The 20,606-nt window shown below is 35.8% G+C and overlaps 1 protein-coding gene across 1 annotated transcript in view; it reads right to left on the bottom strand.

Annotated features, from left to right (window-relative positions):
• Positions 1-670: 670 nt before the first annotated feature.
• Positions 671-20,606, bottom strand: part of TDRD1 (tudor domain containing 1) — a 72,765-nt gene continuing 52,829 nt past the window's right edge. The window contains exons 16-24 of the mRNA XM_069097561.1: positions 20,110-20,220; positions 18,659-18,829; positions 17,717-17,992; positions 4,308-4,427; positions 3,196-3,312; positions 1,831-1,998; positions 1,072-1,299; positions 847-884; positions 671-763 (exon numbers count right to left, since the gene is read on the bottom strand). Coding sequence (XP_068953662.1) covers positions 671-763; positions 847-884; positions 1,072-1,299; positions 1,831-1,998; positions 3,196-3,312; positions 4,308-4,427; positions 17,717-17,992; positions 18,659-18,829; positions 20,110-20,220 — 1,322 coding nt within the window. The remainder of the gene's footprint in view (positions 764-846; positions 885-1,071; positions 1,300-1,830; positions 1,999-3,195; positions 3,313-4,307; positions 4,428-17,716; positions 17,993-18,658; positions 18,830-20,109; positions 20,221-20,606) is intronic.

The raw sequence follows: 20,606 nt of genomic DNA, 5'->3' as shown, positions 1-20,606 counted from the left end.
GAGTGCCTAGATATGCAGATTAAACCTGAGTCAATGAAGCCACAAAAAGATTTGTTTTGATATGAAATATACTGCTACCTCTGTATGCTAAATTTTAACTCCCAGTTAAAAACATATATGCAAAACTTTCTCTATACAAGTGAACTAAACTATGTGATTTCACTTTAAAATCTGCATGTACAGGTCTCTGACTCAACTAAATTCACAAGTAAGGTGTACATGTCAAAAATAAATTATTTTCTAAAACCCCTAAGTTATAGGGGCAGCTAGGTGGTGCAGTGAATAGAGCACCAGCCCTGGAGTCAAAAGGACTTGCATTCAAATCTAGCCTAAGACACTTAACACAAAACCTCGCTGTGTGACCTTGGGCGAGTCACTTAACCTCAACTGCCCTCCAAAAACAAAAAAGCAAAACCCCTAAGTTATAATTAAATAAGTAAATTCTACTAAAATCCTAATTTCTCTTGAATAGGATTTTTATCAGCAGTAGTAAATTGAAATAGATATCACTGTATAAAAATCAAGATAACCTGAGACCAGATTCTATGTAATTAGGTTTCAGAATATAGTTATTCCAAAATGTTATTCAGTAAGATACATTCAAACAACATAATTCACTATTATTTTACTCAGCAGGTACAAAAAATAAATCACATGTCATTTAACATACTTAACTTTTTAGCAACTTTTTCATTTCAGTAAATTTATCTTGATTTGTTGGGTTATTTAAAAGGAAGAGCAGTATCTGTTCATGTTTTTCCACCTGTGGGTATAGAAGACAAAATTATAATCACTATTACTAAAAACTTATAAAGTTCTTCTTCACTTTAGTGAAATTTAACTTACTTGTTTCCTTAATTCTATGCAGCAACAATTAGGCTGTCCTATAAGGAAATAAAAGAAACTATTAGCAAACCAATAAAATGTACTATAATAACAAAAATAAAATACTCTGAACACAAACACGTCTTTTACATCAACTATTTCTACATTAAAAAATTTTGTGAGATGTATCCAACCGAAATTTACTAACAATATAAAAGTACAATTTTAAGTTTGGGGGAAAATTACCTTTATTCAAAACACTTTGAGTTTTAGTTGTGATGTGCTTTGCCAGACCTTCCATCACTAGCTCATCAGCTATGTTAATAGTACCATTTTCAGAACGTTTTTCAACAGACACTGCATGGACATTCTTAATGACTCTTTTTACTGAAACCATGACGTTCTGATTCAACATCAGCTTTTTTAATTGCTCTATTACTAATGGAGACCATCCCCCATCCAATTCCATTATTCCTGGAAAAAAAATTAGTTATAATAATTAGTTGACAAAAATGACAGTATTTCTACATCCTCTTATTCTGTGAGGCATAATCTTAATTATAAAAGTGATGAAATTGGAGTAATTTTCTGAATTTACTGAAGGTCAAAATAAATTTATATATTTTCAGCTGGATTTATAAAACTGCCTCCATGTACTATTTTCCTAGGAAAGGGAATTTTAATACTAAATCTGGCTCCTCTCCCCCCAAAAAAGTCTGTGTAGTATGAACCAGTCTAATCTGATCTAGTTGGATCTATAACTAGGATGTCAAAAAAATAATGGCCTTTACTTGTGTGCATTAAATAAAAAACCTTATTAGTCTCATTCAAATGTTCACTGACAAGTCAAGTACATTATTAAACAGATGAAGGTACATACTGTATTTGTAACATTAACATTTAAGAAGGCTGTAAGGTTAGAAGAACATCAGTTCTGACATGTCAACAATGTAGGACAAATCTATTCAAAAAATTGCATTTGGAAAATAACTACTAAAACTTTACCTTCAAACGAGCACCTAATTATTTGAAAAGGTAGTTCCAGGTAGCTGGTGGTGATTGGCTGAACTCGGGAAAAAGGCAAAGTTTCAATGTTTCCATAGTCAGCATAGAGTACTTTTACCTCAGATTCTGAGACCTTCAGGATGACAGCACGGTACCAATAATTGTCACCTAAAAGATGAGACCTCAAATAAGAAATTACATTTAATGTTCTCATCCCTTGAAAACTGGCCAATAATAATTTTAAATCTTTCAAAAATTTTCAATCCACACATATGAAGAAAGTAGAAATGCTACATATTTCCTTACTCTTGACTTACCATACTAAAAAGGTTTCATCCTCTGTTATGTTACCAAAATTATAGCCTGCTATGGTGGACAATGGGAAGTTGAGCCGAGAGGCATACCAGACTATCTGCCTTTCCTAAAGTTTGAGAGATTAGCCAATCTCTATGCTTCTCTCCAAATACATATATATCTCAGAAGTTTAAAGATTACACTTTCATTTATTTTTATTTTTAAAAAACAAATTTAAGCATAACAATTATGGGCTTCTATTGTTATTAAACCACTAGGTTTTTTTTTTAATCAGCATTTTATACAATAACACAAAATACAGCCAACAAGCAACACTGCAACTTAGAATACACTATCCACTTATTTTTTTGCTTTTTGGAGGGCAATTGGGGTTATGTGACTTGCCCAAGGTCACACAGTTAGTTTTGTGTTAAGTGTCTGAGGCCGGATTTGAACTCAGGTCCTCCTGACTCCTGGGCCAGTGTTCTATTCACTGTGCCACCTAGCCGTCCTGATTATCCACTTATTTAAAAGAACAGCATCACTTTGATTGTCATGCCACATTTGAGACACCCAATACAATTTGCTCATGTAAACATGTCTATTTGGATTTGTTTATATATCTCTACCCTTTCAATCTTTTAAAATAAAGTCAACTACTTTCCATTGTACACTGTGTGACATGGAACATCTTTCACTGTTTACATGCACATAACACCTTTGTATACAAATATGACATTTCTCATCTACCACAAGTAGGGCATGGACAAACTGTGTTTCTAGAAGTACTGATGGGTTTGTACAAATCACCCTATGTTCTTGCCCAACTTCCAACTGTGACCAAAGGCATAGGTTTCTGCAACAGCTAGCCACAAAACAGACAAGTTTTTTCATAAACTAGAACCACACCCATGACCTTGGCCTTGTTAAACACTCTTCTAAACAATCTACCTATAAGTGAATGGACACAGAGTCCCTTACTTTTAGGAGCTTAGCACTTAAAATATGCCAAATCTCTAGTTACATATAAAAACAAACATATAGTTACTGCTTTAATGTAAAGATCCTTACTTGTAAATCTGGCACAGCACACATCTCCAGTTCTTGGTTTAAAGAGTACTCTATTTTTCTGAGAGTTGCAATGTTCTGTTAATTTAACTGTCATCAAATTTAATTTTTCTTGGTCTGCTTAAAATATATAAAAAATTATTCTATGAGCAGCTTTAGATTGTACACACTACATTTTAATCAAAATTAACAGGTATAGCAGGTTAATCCATTATTTCAAGTGTATTCAGCCAAATATGTATACACCTGTGTGTATGTATGTTGTTCTCTATAGTTTTTTTTTTAATATTCATTATTATTTTGACTTATGTTACTTGCAGGAGTGTCAAAATTCTTGGTCCCTAGATTTTCTGGTACAATTCTTTATACAAAGTTAATGTCAATATTAGTTAAAAGGATGAAGTCAGGTAAAAAGCAAATTTTAGCTTTCATCATGCTTCTAAACTTAAATTATTTTTTAAAAATAAGACCATATTTGAGGCCTAATTTACAACATTTTAAAAGCAACTACATAGATTTGTCTGAATGCTGTTGATAATTAGTTATCTCATAATCAAATACTCAAGTCTCCCAAACATAAATTTCCATGCAATAAAGTAGAAAAGTATGAGTAGCAGTAAAATTTTTATGGCTAAATTAGAAAACATTGACGTGAAACACCTGGATACAACAGAACCTTGATTAATCAGGATTCTTAGGCAAATGTTTTTTGATTAATCAGAAAATCCTTTCCATTTCAACCCTCAATGCTGAAAATATTGTTGAGATATACACCAGCCTTTCTTAACATAATGAACATAACTTAAAGTTTCTTTGATGAATTGGGCTTTCTGAACATTATTACTATATAATATCATAAATATACTACAGAGAAACAAAGTTGATTGTGCTGACTCAGACACAACCAGAAGAATTTGTTTTGCTGTTCTGTAAACTAAATTACTGACAGGTAAATCACAGGCAAATTTCTCTTCCAAAAATCCAGGGCACAGCAAAATTATAAGTAAGGAATACAAAATAACTCAGGTTTCACTATATGTGTTTGTGCGCCTGTGCAGGTATAAAATTTTAAGCAAACTTTCAAAAACACTAGCCATCAAAATTTAGTTTCTTACCTCTACTTTCAATTGGTAATGCATAAAACAAGCCTGGGTTTATTATTTCCAGTATGCAAGCTGGTACAATTTCATCAACTGGAAATTCTATTGTCTTCCACTGCTCAGAAGAAGAGGTAGCTAAAAGGATACAAAATGTAGTTCTTGTATTAAATCTATACAAAATGGGAATAAGAAAACAATTTATCAAAGTGCAGTTATTAAATGGTAATGGAAAACATTTTGATAAGTACTAAGAATACAAAGAAAAAAGACAAACAGATTCTGCCCTTAAGGAGTTATGTTCTAGTGAGGGAGACAACATGTACATTAAAAGCTACATGGAATACTATCTGCCTCTAGATTGAGAGCTGACAGACTCAGAGAAAACTGAGGCATATTTTCTTTTGGGGAAGGGGGGGGATATGATGAATGCTGCGATTTATTTCGCCTGACCATATATATTTGTAATGGGTTTTGTATTTCTTTCCTTCTGAATAGGTAGGTAAGGGAGAGAAAAGGGGGAGAGAATTTGAAAGTGAAAAATTAAAAAAAATTGAATAAAAAATAGTATATGGAAGATATATACAGAACAGGTACAAAGTAACAGACAGGAAGGCAATAGCAAATAGAAGGGCCAAGAAAGACTTTCTGGGGGAAAAAAAAAAGACTTTCTGCAGAAAACGGTATTTAGCTGAGCCTTGAAAGGCATGCATGTGGAAGGCAGAGCATCCTGTGTGAGAAACAACAAATAGGGGAGAATGGCTGGAATGTAGAATTTGTGGACATGAATTAGTTTGAGTGGAGGTGGTGGTGATGGTAATGGTAATTTGAAGATCTCTCTGCCCCTTAATAAGCCTAAGGGAATTTGAAAATTTTCCCTGCCCCCTAATAGGCTGAATGTAATCACATGGAGCCTGTGGTGGGAGGAGTTTGCTGAAGAGTGGAGCAGAGACCACAGGAAGCTGGGAGTCAGAGCAGTTAAGAGACAGGGAAGAGATGATATATCCGAGGAAGACAGTGAGGCTTCTGAGTAAATATTGTTTTGTGGGAAGGCTAAAGGATGGTATGGCTTCATGCTGTGTTATGGCTTATTAACTTCTTTGCTACTATGATGGATTCAGCTTTCTGGTTTGGGGATTTGGTTTTCTGGTGTCTGAATAAATGTTTTGCTTCTGTCTTATATATGGAGAGTCTGTTATATTCTGGATTGAGCACTATACCAGCATATTTACAGTCACTATTGGCACTGTGAATATTGTGTTGGTGCTTCAGGGGGCTGGAAGGAGGGAAAGAAAGGATGAGTTCATCAGATCCCTACATGATATCCAGTCAAAATATGCAATGGGACCCATCTCCCTGCCAAGGTAAGCTCTTCTACACTGAATAAGTGATTCCATTCCATTTCTCCAATAGATTGACCCCCTCTACCATCCCCACTCTCTCACCTATCTTTAATCTCTTATGTTCTCTTCTATGTTACCTTATGACTTACAGACATACCTATGTCTCCCTCATCCTCAAAAAGACCCTCACTTGATTCATCCATCTCCAGTAGTTATCATCCTCTACTTCTCCTCTTTTATGGCTAAACTCTCCTTGACAAATTCATATACGATCAATTTCTCCATTTCCTTTCGTCTCCTCTTAACTCTTTGCAGTCTAGCTTCTGACCTTTCCATCCAATGTTTTTCTCCTAAGTTAGCAATGAATTATTAATTGTAAAATCAAATGGCCTTTTCTCAATCCTTATTCTTCTTGACCTCTCTGCAGCACGTGATACTGTCAGTCTCCTTCATTTAAATGATACTCTATTATCTCTAGGTTTACTCTCTCCTGGTTCTCCTTTTGTCTGACATCTCCTTGGTTTCCTTTTGCTTCATCTTTATTCAAGTAATGATCACTAATACTCCCTGCCAAGGTTCTGTTGTAGACCCTCTTCTCCTTCTATACAATTTTCACTTGATAATCTCATCAGTCCCCATAATTTTAATCATCTCTCTAAAAATGGTTCTCAGGTCTATTTCTCCAGTCCTAACCTCTCTCTTGACCTTCAGTATAAAATCTCCAATTATTCTCTGGATATCTCAAAATGGATATCCCATAGACAAATTAAACTCAACGTGTTCAAAACTGAGTATATTATCTTTCTCCCAATAGAGTTCTTCCATCTTAACTTTCCTATTACTTACTGTCAAAGATATCCCACTGGCCTCATGATCAGGTAATCATGACACTTCCACCAGCCTAGTGAAGACCGTCATCATCTCATACTTGGAACAATACAATAGTCTCTGGATTGGTCTTTCTGTCTCAAGTCTCTCTCTCCTGACTCCAGGTGATCCTCTACTCAATTGCCAAACCGATGTTCCTAAAGCACGAGTCTGACTATTCCCCCTTTGCCTCCATTCAATAAAATCTAGTGGCTTCCCTACTGCTTTTGTGAATAAATATAAAATCCTCTATATTGTTTTTAAAGTCCATCATAACCCAAGCTCTTCTCACCTTTCTTATATGTTACTCCCGCCCCTCTGGTATTATATGATCCAATAATATTTGCTTTTCTTCCCATATGGCATCAATGTATCTCCCAACTTGGGGCATTTTCACTGGCTATTCCTGAAGCCTGGAATTATCTGTCGTTTCTGCCTCCTGGCTTCCCTAGCCAAATTCCCACCTAACAATAAGAACACTTTCTTAGTCCTTAATCTTAACGCCTTTACTCTGAGATAATCTCCAATATATCCTTTACACATCCTATTCATTCATAGTTGTTTGCATGTTCCCTCCCCTATGAGACTGTGAGTTCCTTCAGAACAAGGACGGAGGGTTTTTTTTTTAACTTTTCTTTGTATCCAATACCTGGCACATAGTAGGTGCTTAATAAACGCTTGCTGACTGATTGGAGGGATGGATATATAGATCTGGGATGATGATTGCATCCATGGGAGCGGGTGAGATAATCAAATGAGACTATATAGACAAAGAGAAGAATGCCTAGGACAAAGCCTTCAGTGAAGATCCATAGCTAGTGAGGGTGACATGGGTGAAAATGTAATGGGGTGGCTAGGTGGTGCAGTGAACAGAGCACCGGCCCTTGAGTCAGGAGGACCTGAGTTCAAATCCAGCCTCAGACACTTAACATTTACTAGCTGTATGACCTTGGGCAAGTCACTTAATCCCAACTGCCCTACCTTCCCCCCTTCAAAAAAAGAAAAAAAAAAGAATCCCTGTCAAAGATTAGATGATCACATTAAAAAAAAAACAAAATGTATCAAGTAAGAAGAATGATAAATGGTCAGATAGGCATAGGAGAAGAACTAAAAGAGTTTAGTGTCACAAAAACCCAGAAAGAAGAAATGATCAACATTATAAAATGCTATCAAGAAGGATGAAATTTTTAAAAGATTATAAGGTAGGGGCGGCTAGGTGGCGCAGTGAATAGAGCACTGGCCCTGGAGTCAGGACAACCTGAGTTCAAATCCGGCCTCAGACACTTAACACACACACACACACACACGCACACGCACACTCACTAGCCGTGTGACCTTGGGCAAGTCATTTAACTCCAATTGCCCTCCCCCCCCAAAAAAAGATCATAAGGTTTGGTAATTAAGAAGAGTTTATTGGTAACTCTGAAAAAAAAGTAATTTCAGATGAGTGGGAGATCAGAAGCCATATTTCAGACAATTTAGAAGTGAATGAGAGAAGTAGTGACAACTCACTACTTCTAGCAGATGGCTTTTTTAAGGTTAGCTGAAAAAGGAAAGGGATATTAGATGATTATCTTGTGGGGACAGTAAAGTCTAGTAAGCATAAAAAAATTCATTATTCAAATACCATGAGAATCATACAGTTTTTAGTTCATGATTCTCAAGACCTGTGTCACCATTATTAATACCAATAACCCCTATTTGGTACTGTAAAAAAAAAATTCTGGTTATCTGAGCATTTTGGTTTTCCATATAAACACAGTATTTAATCCCATCCACAGTAGAAAAATAGACTGTATTTGGTATCTTCAAGTTTCTGGACCTTTATACATTGAAAATTTTAATTCAGTTTAAAATACTTTTAAGTTTTTCAAAAATAGAATTTAGGAAATTTAATTCTTAACCTCCATAATTCAATGCCATATTTTGGCAAACAGGTGACTATAGGTTCTCAAAGACTATTTCAGCAAAAAACAAACCAGGAAGATTCTATTATGCTGAAAAGGCACTGAGTTCTGTCCCAATGATGGACTATTTCTACTGTAACTAAAGTCTACTCCAACCCTCTCTAATTACTAATGCCTCTCACTCACCAATCCTTCATTTTACTTTGTATCTCTTTTGTATATATGCATGTTTGCCCCATTAGACTATGAGCTCCATGAGGACAGTTGTTTCACTTTTATCTTTCTATTCTCAGCACCCAGTATAGTGCTCTGTAGATAGTCATAGTGAGAGAGCAAATATTAGAGAGAGTATAAGAGACTGAGTAAAAGGAAGTAAAAGACACACATATGTAAGGAGTCTCTTCCATAAAATTATGGGTGTATGTAGTTTGATAATCATATAAGACCCATGAAGAAGATAAATATAATCATGTATTTTTTTTCTTTTTAAGGAACCAACCACAGGCAAAGCTCCCCAGTCCTAAGCAACTGGCATACCCAGAAGTTCCAAAGTCTGATGAGAAGAATGAAGTAGAGATAATACTTCAAAAGAAAAGTACAAAAGGGCAGAAATAACACAGTTGGATCATATCAATTCTTTCTCTAAATACTTGTGCTTTCCATCAGTCCCAAGAGATATGTCCTCTGGAGCAGTAGTGTTAAAAGCAAATAGAAATGGATCCCTGAGGGCCATATGTTGACTTAATTAACATTATCTATGTTGTATCATATTTTTACTTATTTTGATAAACATTTCTCAATTACATCTTGATTTGGTTCAGAGTTTGACAGCACTGCTCTGGAGAACATGAAGAGGTAGACCTTGGGTCATCACAGGCAACAAGGGCCTACTCTCATTAAGACAAGCCAACTAGAGGATTTATATTCTCTCAGAGACATACTAGACTGTGTGTCATATTATTTCTGTGCTTTCCATTCTGTTTATATGGAAAACCAAAATGCTCAGAAAAAATAGTATCTAGCTATGATACAGATCTCAAAAGTAATAGTGATTACTCTATTCACCTTAGTGGAGGGCAGTACTTATCACTACCCAGATGCTATTAATAAAACTCTATTTTAAAACAAGATAGTAACCTTGTGGAATTATTACATTTGAGATGAGGTCAAGCATTTATTAGCTGCCTATATGCCAGACAATAATGACATGTGCAATGACTAGAAAGAACTAGAGGGGGTCTGTGTGTGTGTGTGTGTGTGTGTGTGTGTGTGTGTGAAACCAATAATCATTAACCATCAGAAACAAAAAGAATAGGAAAGGGAACCATAAAAGAAATTATGATCTGTTCCCACATACAATGGTAGACACACACAACCCCACCCCCACCCCCACAAAGTAAAGAGAGATAATACCTCAGAAGAAAAGTATAAAAGGACAGAAATAGCACATCAGGCCCAGGAGATATATGTGTATATGTGTGTGTGAATGCATGTGTATATACAGAGATCTACAGATATATAAACTTAAAGCAAGTACTATCAAATTCCTTTATTGTTTTACTCCTTCTGTACCTTCTCCTTCCCTCCCCTCCATATTACTCTTCTGAAATCATGCTTGAAAGTAGCATTTTTGAGGTAACAGAGAGAAAAGCAAATAGGATTCAAACAATTATTTAGGCTGGAGAATGCTAACTCAAGGTATAAGCCAAGCAGGTCCAGTTAGAAGACTTCACTCTATTCAACACCCTTTAACAATCAACGGTCAATAGCAAAGGCAGAGATAAGGTGTTGAAAGGGATTAAATCCAGGAAAACTGAAAGGAAAGGTCAAGATTCTCAACATTTGCCCTTCATCATTCATATCCTGAAGGGTTTAGATCTTGAATGGTTCTCTAAAAAGACTCGAACAGAAAACTCATTTGACCAACCTACATTTTTAAAAGTCACGTCAGAAGACAAGAAGATGATTATAAAAGCATGGCATGATCCTACTGGAATGTTAGTATTGTTAAAGCTTAGAATTAGCTGAGGCCAGAGAGGGAAGTTAAAGACAATAAAAAATGATATTGTTTTTAAAATCTACATTGAGGGCAAAAGGAAGGATAGGACTGCTGACAGGGTAGAAGGGATGATGACTAATAAAGAAAACTCACTTAGCTTCTTTTCTCTAACAAGAAAGATCTTTGACCTAAAGAGAATAGAACAAAAAGGACTAAAAGGGAATAAATGTGTCCAAGGTAAATAGGGAGATAATAATTAAGCACTTAACTGCTCCTGATGAGTCTAACGCCCTATCTTAAATGATCTACATCTTAGGGAACTGAAAGAACTAGAGAATTACAACATTAACCTAGAATGGTCATTACAGGCACTAGAGAGTAAGCAAAGTGCTGCAGCATCTTTGTTGAACCATGTTGTTGATATCTAAAAGATCATGGAGAAAGGAAAAGACCTGTGAAACTGGATAAGGGCAAATGTTTTGATTGTCAAAACAGGATAATGGAATGGACTCTACAACCTAAAGCCAATGAGTCTGATTTCAATTTCCGGAAAAATTCTAGCATGCATTACCAAACAGGCCAGGCCACCCCTATTACTGTAGAGGGCAACACCACCTTCCCAGTCCTGTAGGCTTGAAACTTAGGTGTCATCCTTGACTCCTCACTATTTCTCACCTTCATATCCAATCTGTTGCCAAGGTCCATCATTTCACCTTTGCAACATCTCCTGAATATGAGATTCAAACCTATTCTCTCTCTTCTGATATTGTCGCAACTTTGGGGCAGGCCCTCATTATCTCATGTTTAGATTACTGAAATAGCTTGCTGATAGGTCAGCCTGCCTCAAGTTTGTCCTTACTCCAATCCATCATCCATTCTGCCACCAAAGTGATTTTCCCAAAATGCAAAGTCTGGCCAAGTCACCCCTTCTCCCCATTCAATAAACTCCACTGGTTTCCTATAATCTCCTTAATTTTTATTTGATCCTCAAATAAGAAAATAACTCTATTTAGCGTGTGAAGTCCTTTGTAACCTAGTCCCCTTTTACCTTTCCACTTTGACAGGCTAGACTGGGATCAATTAAGATGAAAATCAGTAAAGCCAAATAAAAATATAATTAAGATTTAAAAAAAAATCAACATTAAAGTACAAATTAGGATAAGCGTGGCTTGATAGAAGTTCATATAGAAAAAGGTCTGGGAATTTCAGCTGACATAAACTTCACTATGTGTCAAACATTCTGACATGGCTGCTAAGAAAACTAATGTTATCTTTGGCTGTAGTAAGAGACACATGACATGCTGGAATGAGTGTTAGCCTCATTGTACCCTATTCAGATATGTCCACACCTAAAGTGTTATGTTCAGTTCTGGGCACATTTTTAAAAGGACATTAACATGCTAGGGAATATTCAGAAAAAAACAAATGAAATAGTGAAAGGCTAAAGGTTCATCAAATATCAAGATTAACTGAAGGAACTGGGGATTGTTTAGATTTGGGATCACAAGACTGGAATGGTGGTAGGGGGAATAAAGGTACCATCTTCAAGTATTTAAAAAAGGTACTGAAAGGTAATACTTCAGCTTGGCCCCAGAAGGCAGAATTAACAAAAACAATGGGTATAAATTGAAAAGAAGCAAATTTAGATTTGTTGTGAAGAAAAACTTTCTACCATACTGAGCCCTGATAGGGAAATCTAAGAAAAAGTCAGGGTGAGCTATTTTTTAGCCCATTGTGTGTGAGAGAGAGAGGTTTGTGGGCATTAGAGATAGGGCATATAGCACTCCAGAGCCCATGGGAAAGACTGTGCATCAGGGCAAAAGGAGGTCCCAGACCCATAATGATGGGATCAAGTGACAAATGACAACTCTGTCACTCACTACTCAGTTTCAGTTTACAGGTTAAGGGTAGACCTGTACCTGGGGGATGTGTGGCATTCTGGAGTAGGAAGTGGTAGTAGGCCCTAGGAAATGTGCTGAAAGAGGAACAAGCTCAGAAACAAGCAAGAGTGATGAGGATCAGACCCCAGGAACAGAGTGGAATCTCTGTTTTAGCTTCCAGCCCAATCTGAAACCTGAAGATGAAAAAGCAGGGCAAGAATCCCAGACCCATAGGGAGACTGCAGTTCTGTCACTCTCAATCAGTAGGGTTTCCTAGCTAGTTGACAGCTTACCATCAGTTTACTGTTGCTGAGACCCAAACCCAGGTTAGGAGCTTGAAGAACTTAGACTGAGAGGTTATCAGTTAAATTCTGCTTTGGATCAAACCATTTTGGGATTACTGAAAGCTTGAAGGTCCTCAACATGAGCTGCCCTGGCATCTAGAATCACACAACATTCAATAACCCAAGAAAGTAGCTATAGGACTAATCCTGACCTTCCCTCTAGAAGAATGCAGAGCCTGGAACTGTAACATAAAGTAGTCTAGAAGAATGAGCAAACAAGAAAAGAATGCTGTCATAAAAAGCTATTATGGTATCAGAGATGTTTGAGACACAAACCTGTAAGAAGAGAATGACTTCAAAACATCTATAAGCGCACCTAACCCCCCCCCCCCAAAACAACCAAAAAAACCCACTGTGGGCACAAACTCAACTAGAATTTCCAGAAGAGATGAAATAAGAGTTAAAATGAAAGAACACTATGGAAGAAGTTATAGTATGTAAATGTAAATGAACATCATTGGTGCTGTAAGCAATGATCAAAGGAATGATTTCAGAGAAACTTGGGAAGACATAAGATGATGCAGAGTAAATTGAACAGTACCAAAACAACTTATACAATTATAATAACATCGTAAAAAAATACAACTATGAAAGCCTTAGGAATTCTGATCAGTATAATGACCAATCAAAATTCCAGAAGACAAATGATGAAACATGCTTCCGACTTTCTGAGAGAGAGGAAGGATTCAGCACAGAATGAGGCTATATATATATATATATATGTGACCAACATGGGCATTAGTTTTGCTTCATGGTTGTAGTACAGATTTTTTTTTCCTTTCTCAATGCAAGCTGAGAAGAGAAGGTGGTTAGAGTAGGAGGGCAGATTTTTGCTCATTAAAAATGAAATACAGGGGCGGCTAGGTGGCGCAGTGAGTAGAGCACCGGCCCTGGAGTTAGGAGGATCTGAGTTCAAATCCAGCCTCAGACACTTAACACACACACAAAAACTAGCTGTGTGACCATGGGCAAGTTACTTAATCCCAATTGCCCTCCAAAAGGGAAAAAGAAAATGAAATATACTTTTTAAAAGGTACTGAGTTTAAAAAAAAGAAAGAATGTAGGGATAAATTGGTTCTATTTTGAGGGTTTTCAAAAGGGAAAGAGAAGGGATGGCAAAAGGAATATAATGGTGAATAAAGGAGGAAAAAGGAAGTGGAACTTGACATTCTTCATAATTAGGATGCATCAGAAAAATGAATTTATGAATTGGTAAAGTGAGGACTGAACAGACTCATAGACTTTGGTGTAGAAAATACATTAAGAGGGAATTATGTCAGGAAAGGCATGGAAGGTAGCGAGAGGGAGAATGATACCAGGGATAGAACAGTTACAAGCAAAACAAATGTCCTGATCCCAAAGGGAGAATTAAAAGAAAGAAGAAAAAGCAAAGAACTAGAAATTAAGAGGATGCCTATCAATTAAGGATTGAACAAACTGTGGTATATGAATGTAACACAATGAAAGCGGAGTCAATGAAAACAATGAAAGTGATGGTTTATGAGAAACCTGGGCAGACGTGTATGAACTGCTGCTGAGTGAAGTGAGCAGAAACAAGAGAACAATTTATAAAAGTACAAAAAAAAATTTTTTTTGAAAGACTTAGAATTTGATCAAAGCAATGCCCAACCACGACTCCAGAGGTCCCATGTTGAAGCATGCTATACAACTCATAACAGAGGAGATGGAGACTTAGGGCAGAAAAATCATATATTCTCAAACATGATCAGGATATAGATTTGTTTTGCTAGACCAAGCTTATTTGTTACAAGGTACTTCTTCCACCCCTGTTTTTAATAATAGAGGGGAGGGGGTTAGCAAAAGTGATGAGGGAAAATAGGACCATCAGAATATTTTTAAAATGCTAGAGAAAAATGATATGAAGTTCAGAAGAAAACCCATGCAAATGGGCCAGTTTTGAAAATAATGAGTTGAATTCATTACATAATTTTGGGGGGGCTTTTTTTAGGCCAATTGGGGTTGACTTGCCCAAAGTCACACGGCTAGTAAGTGTGTCAAGTGTCTGAGGCCAGATTTGAACTCGGGTCCTCTTGACTCCCGGGCCGGTGCTCTCTATTCACTGTGCCACCTAGCCACCCCTACATAATTTGTTTTTTAAAGCAGTATGAAGTGGAGATCGACAGTTTATATGTTTAAGGATGGGGGGGGACTCCAAGTCCTATTTAGTACTGTAGCAGGAGCCAGCAGACAGGGAGATACTGAAATTTAGAGGGGAAGAAAAGCGATCAAGGACTGATTAAGTCCCTGCTATGTATCAGACATGCTATGTGTCAGAGACTGGTCCTATATCATGCATGCCAAGACAAAAAGGAAATATTTATTTGTCCAGTTCTAACCTCTCTTTTGACCTCTCAGTATCACATCTCCAGCTGCTCACTGGACATCATGAAATGGATGTCCCTCATACATCTTAATATCTTTTCTCACAAACTCTTCCTTTTTCCCAACTTTACTACCACAATCCTCTTAGTCACCCAGGCTTGCAAGCCAGGGTCATCCTTGATTCCTCACTCTTTCTCATCTTCCATATCCAATCAGCTTAGGGACATCAATATGACATTGCTACCACTGTGATGCAAGTCTGCATGCCCTCATACCTGGACTGTGTCAAGACTCGGCTGTCAGACTGATCTTCCTAAAGCACAGGTCTGACCATGTCATCTCCATATTCAATAAACTCCTGGCTCTCTATTATACCTTCCAAGATCAAATGTAAAATACTCATCTTTTAAAGCCCTCCTTTGGCTCCTTCCTACCTTTACAGTCTTTTTACATCTTACTCCCCTCCATATACTTTGGGACTTAGTGATACTAGCCTTAATATTCTTTAATGTTCTTCACACGAGGCATTTCATCACCCAGTCCTACATTTTAATAGTGTTGCCCAGGGCTGGAATTCTCTCCCTCTCCTTGAGTCCACCTCCTGGATTTCCTTTTTTTTTGCTTTTTGGAGGGGGAATGCTGGGCAATTGGGGTTAAGTGACTTGCCCAAGGTCATATGGCTAGTGTAAGTGTCTAAGTCTGGATTTGAACTCAGGTCCTCCTGACTCCAGGGTCAGTGTTCTATTCACTGTGTTACCTCGCTACCCCAACTTGCTGGCTTCCTTCCAGTCTTAGTTAAACTTCCACCTTTTGCAAGAAGCCCTTCCTGACAGCCCTTAATGTCAGTGCTTTCCCTCTGGTATTATGTCCGACTTATCTGATATATCTCTGGTTTGCAAGTGCTGTTTGCATGTTTTCTCCCCTATTAGACTCCCTGGGAGGAGGGATTATCTTGGTTTGGTTTTGCCTGTCTTGAGATCCTCAGAATTTAGCACAGAGCAGACATATAATGTGCTTATACATCCGATTTGATATAACCTGTCCTCAAGAAGTTTATATTCTATCAAAGAAGACAACATGCAACCATAAACAGATGGAAAATATATACAAGGTGATAGGGAGAAGAGGAACAGAAAAGGCCTTGAGCTAAGTTTTGAAGAAAACCAGAACTTTTGTCTTCAAAGGTTATATGAATACAATAGAGAATAGCCACCATCTAGAACATTAAACATTATACACAGAGGCAAATGGCAGAACAGAAAATAATTACATATCTTTAAATTCAAACTAGAGAAGAAATTGGTCAAATTTAAAACACAGGCATACCTGACATAGCCAATTCAACCTCATAAAAATTACAACAGAAGTTATCTGGGTAATTTAGAAAATAATCTATATATTACAATATTTTTTTCAATATCAAACTCCCCTAGTATATTTACAATAGGCTTTGATTTTCTAAGAAATTAATCAATACAAACTTTTCAGCAACAGATTTCCTGCACAAAATAGTATGAAACAAGAAACAGTATGGCCTAAATAAGTGCTGGACCAGGAGTTGGGAGGAAATGGATTAAAATTCTGAGTGATACATGAGCTATGCTGACCATAAGAAAATCATTTAGCCTTTTGGAACTTAAGTTTCCTTTATTCATAAAGTGGAGATAAAATCTGAAGAACCCATCTCCAAGTCATTGTAATTGAATGGCTACAGAACCAGCCTTGAACACTTGGGTTCCAATTCTAATTCTGACACATTTAGTAACTGTGTGACAATAGGAAAATCATTTAAGCTCTTTGTGATGTAGGTAACTCTACAGGACTCTTAAGTTGTAGACAAGACACCAACCTGTATAAATAGAGGAAATTTCCTTACCAGGGAGTTTCCTGTAACAATGAAATCTCAGGTTCAGTCCCTACCCCTAACCTACTTACTTCAAAGGGCTGTTGTGGTTATGTGTGGACATTTTTAAGTGTTATATAAATTAATATTAGCTATTATCATAGCTGTAAGGAAAGCTATATTAGAAATGTATATAATATCCTTGTGGTTGTGAAGTCGTGTCCAAATCCCATTTAGGGTTTTCTTGGGCAAAGATTCTGGAGTGGTTTGCCATTTTCTTCTCCAGCTCATTTGACAGATGAGGAAATAGAGGCAAAAAGGGTTAAGTGACTTCCCCAGGTCACACAGCTATTAAGTGTCTGAGGTCAGATCTGAATTCTAGTCTCCCTGACTCCCATTCCAACACTCTATCCACTGCATCAACTAGCTGCCCCATGTATGATACTAGTTTTCAACAAAGTGGCTTCTTAGAGCATTTCAACAATTAATAGATACTGACAGGGGCGGCCAGGTGGCACAGTGAGTAAGAGCGCCGGCCCCAGAGTCGGGAGACCTGGGATCAAATCTGGGCTCAAATACTTAGCACCACACCCAGAAATAACTGGCTGTGTAACCTTGAGCAAGTTACTTAACCCCAATTGCTTTTAAAAAAACAAAAACAAAAAAATAGATACTGACAAAATCACTAAGGACACAATACAGAATTCATTTTCTGAAAGGTCATATACAAGATTCTAAACTAAACAAAGCACAATGTTATATATACAATACATACTCAACAGATGTTCAGCGAATTAAATTGCTATTGGAAAATCATGTCAACTTGAAGAGGAAATCCTAAAATCTGTATTTATAACAAAATGTTTTATTATAACAAATACATTTTTAAATGAAATCTTACCTTGAAGGACATCAGGATCAAATGGCAAGTCAATTTTACTAACAGATTTATCATTTTGTTTATCTTTACATGGTGGTTCATTTTTTAAAACCAAATGTTCATCAATAAGTATATCACTTATAATTTTTGGATAAGCAGTAGAAAGGTCAGTGAGTTCAACTCCAGCACCATTGTCTGTGAGATCCACTACTTTAGCCTGAAGTTTTGTCCCTGCAACACACATCTGAAATCTTGCTGTGGCTTCTTTACTCCAATGCTTGTTTCTAGGTTTTACATCTGGAAAACAACAATTTCATTAACACAATTTCCAGGAGAAATTGTCTTTTTATCATCTATTAGTGCATCATATATCCTACTTAAGATCTTTGGTCCCCTTCTTGTTCAGCTTAGGCAAACAATATTCAATCAATTGTGCCCTTTTATCCCTAAGCATAAAAGCTACATTTCCAAATTCCATTCTTAAAATAATAACGCGCTTATAAAACTAAAAAATGGAATTGTGCTTTAGGATCTTTCTAATTTGGAAATTCCTTTCACAAATTAAAAACATTCCTTCAAATACTACATCAATGTTACTAAATCATGCTGGCACACATGTAGGATTTCAAAAAGTTTTAAAATCACAATAGCTACAATTGTCAAAAGGCACTTTCTTATTTCTATGGCTAAATTTAATATTATTTAATTTTCTGCCCAAATAATTTTAAAATATTCAGCTTATTCAAAATTACTTTTCTTAGGAATTGGTGTGACTATTTGAGCCAGTGTCTAAAACATGCAATTTCTCAAGATTTCATCATAGGAAATAGTATTTTCCATTGTAATGGAAACATCTGAACAACAAAAAAATTAAATGTGATGTCTTTACATTTAATATTATTTAATGATCAGAGCTTTCTGAGTATCTTTATTATTAAAATAATTTTATATTCCCCAACATACCTACTAGCCAGCATCGGATTCCTTGAAATGGAAGTTTTAAGAACTTGGATGACATCTTTCTAAGTTTATCTGTAGTAACCTCTTCAATGTTTCCATAATCCACAAAGTGCACTTTAACAGTTGCATTTGGTAGTATCTCCTTTACTAAAGCACGATACCAATTACCATCACCTGGGTATTACATAAAGAATTTAAGTACACCTATGACAAAATACTGTTTTTTTTCTTCAACATAAATATTGACAGTATGTAAATTAACCTTTTGTGTTAATTTAACTGTACACTTATTTGCTTTCTCTTACTGCTACTGGACTCAAATCATTTGTTGTTGTTTTCCAGGCATTTTTCAATCATGTCTGACTCTTTATGACTCCATTTAGGGTTTTCTTCGCAAAGATCCTAGAATGATTTGCCATTTCCTCCTCTAGCTCATTTTACAGATAAGGAAAATAATACAAACAGGGTTAAATGACTTTCCCAAGGTCACAGAGCTACTAAGTGTCTGAGGCCTGATTTGAACTCAGGAAAATGAGTTCTCCTGACTTCAAGCCTAGCACTCTATCTACTATGCTACCTAGCTACCCTTTAGATAATCATTAGCTCTAATCTCTTAGGGGATTATCAGCTATTCTGGGAAGGAATTTTTACATAAGATAAAAGTTATATACACAATATACTTACTAAATAAATATTAAGCTGTAGTTAAGATTTTTAAGTTTGATAAAAATCATGAACATGAAAATTAATTTGCAATAATTTACATTATTATTATTGATCTCAGAATCTGTTTTACATGACATAAACAATTAAACGATGGTATCAAATAATAGCAAGTAAACTCATTCCTAAATTCAACTTTCATTTGGAACATTTTTTTTTCTCACCAGATTTTTTTTTTAGTCTTATTTTTCTGGAACATTTTCAAAGAGCATTTTAATAGATGACTGCATGCATTTAAACTGCAAAAAACAGAATTTGCCTAGTCTTTCAACTAAAACCTATCCCTAAGTAAGGGGTTTAGACAAGCATTCTTAACATAGTACTCATGAAGTTACTATTTTAATAACTATTTAAATACAACTATTTAAATCCTTTGTTATCTTACATATTTCATTTTATGTATTTAAAATAATTATTCTGAGGAGTCCATATACTTCACCAGATAGGGGAAAAGGGTTCAAAGAACAAAAAGGTAAAGAACAACCGAGTTTAGCAGGTCACACATCTTAACAGAGGTTCTAGAAAGAAAAAAAAACACAAATATGTCCAATAAACTTATCTAAGAAAAGAAAATGTTATCTCAAGATTCTTAGAAGAAATGAAGAGAAAAACCATGTCAACAGGAAAACTCAATTTACTAACTAAAAATAAAGGATACATTTATTAAAAAGCAAAAAAGGTAAAAAGAACAGAGGTTTTAAAGAAGTGAAGAATACATCATGGTATCTTACCTGTAAAATAAGCGCAACAAGGCTCTCCAATTTCAGGTTTAAAATCAATGGACATTTTTTGTTGGCAGTATTCTGCTAGAGACCTATTCACTTCATTTAACCCACTTAAAGCTGAAAACACAAGATGAAAAATGCAGTCCTGAATAATATTTTACTTCATATATGAGCAGAGCTAAAAAAAATTTTTTTAATTAGGAGAAACATATTTTAAAAGAAAAAAGTAAAACAAAATCATAGTACTACTTAAGAGATCCCAAGGTCATCTCAGTATTAAGTAAACTGTGTTTAATAATAATAATAATAATAATACATTTTATTGTAAAATAACCAAACACTTGCTGACTGAGAAAACTCTATTCTGCTTTTAAAGTTTTTCAAAGAAGCATTTCCATAATCTACCTGAATAATCCATGTTAGTGAAATTCTAAAGGTCAAAAAATATTGTTATTCAGACATTTTTAAGTAGAGCTCCATAATCAATAACGAATTCTTGAAAT

The sequence above is a fragment of the Petaurus breviceps genome, unplaced genomic scaffold (assembly GCF_028583685.1).
Source record: "Petaurus breviceps papuanus isolate PSGF00001 unplaced genomic scaffold, PetGlider_PUasm1.0 37, whole genome shotgun sequence".
Lineage (NCBI taxonomy): Eukaryota > Metazoa > Chordata > Mammalia > Diprotodontia > Petauridae > Petaurus > Petaurus breviceps.
The sequence above is the reverse complement of the archived record's forward strand: the minus strand, read 5'-3'. Positions and strand labels throughout refer to the sequence as shown.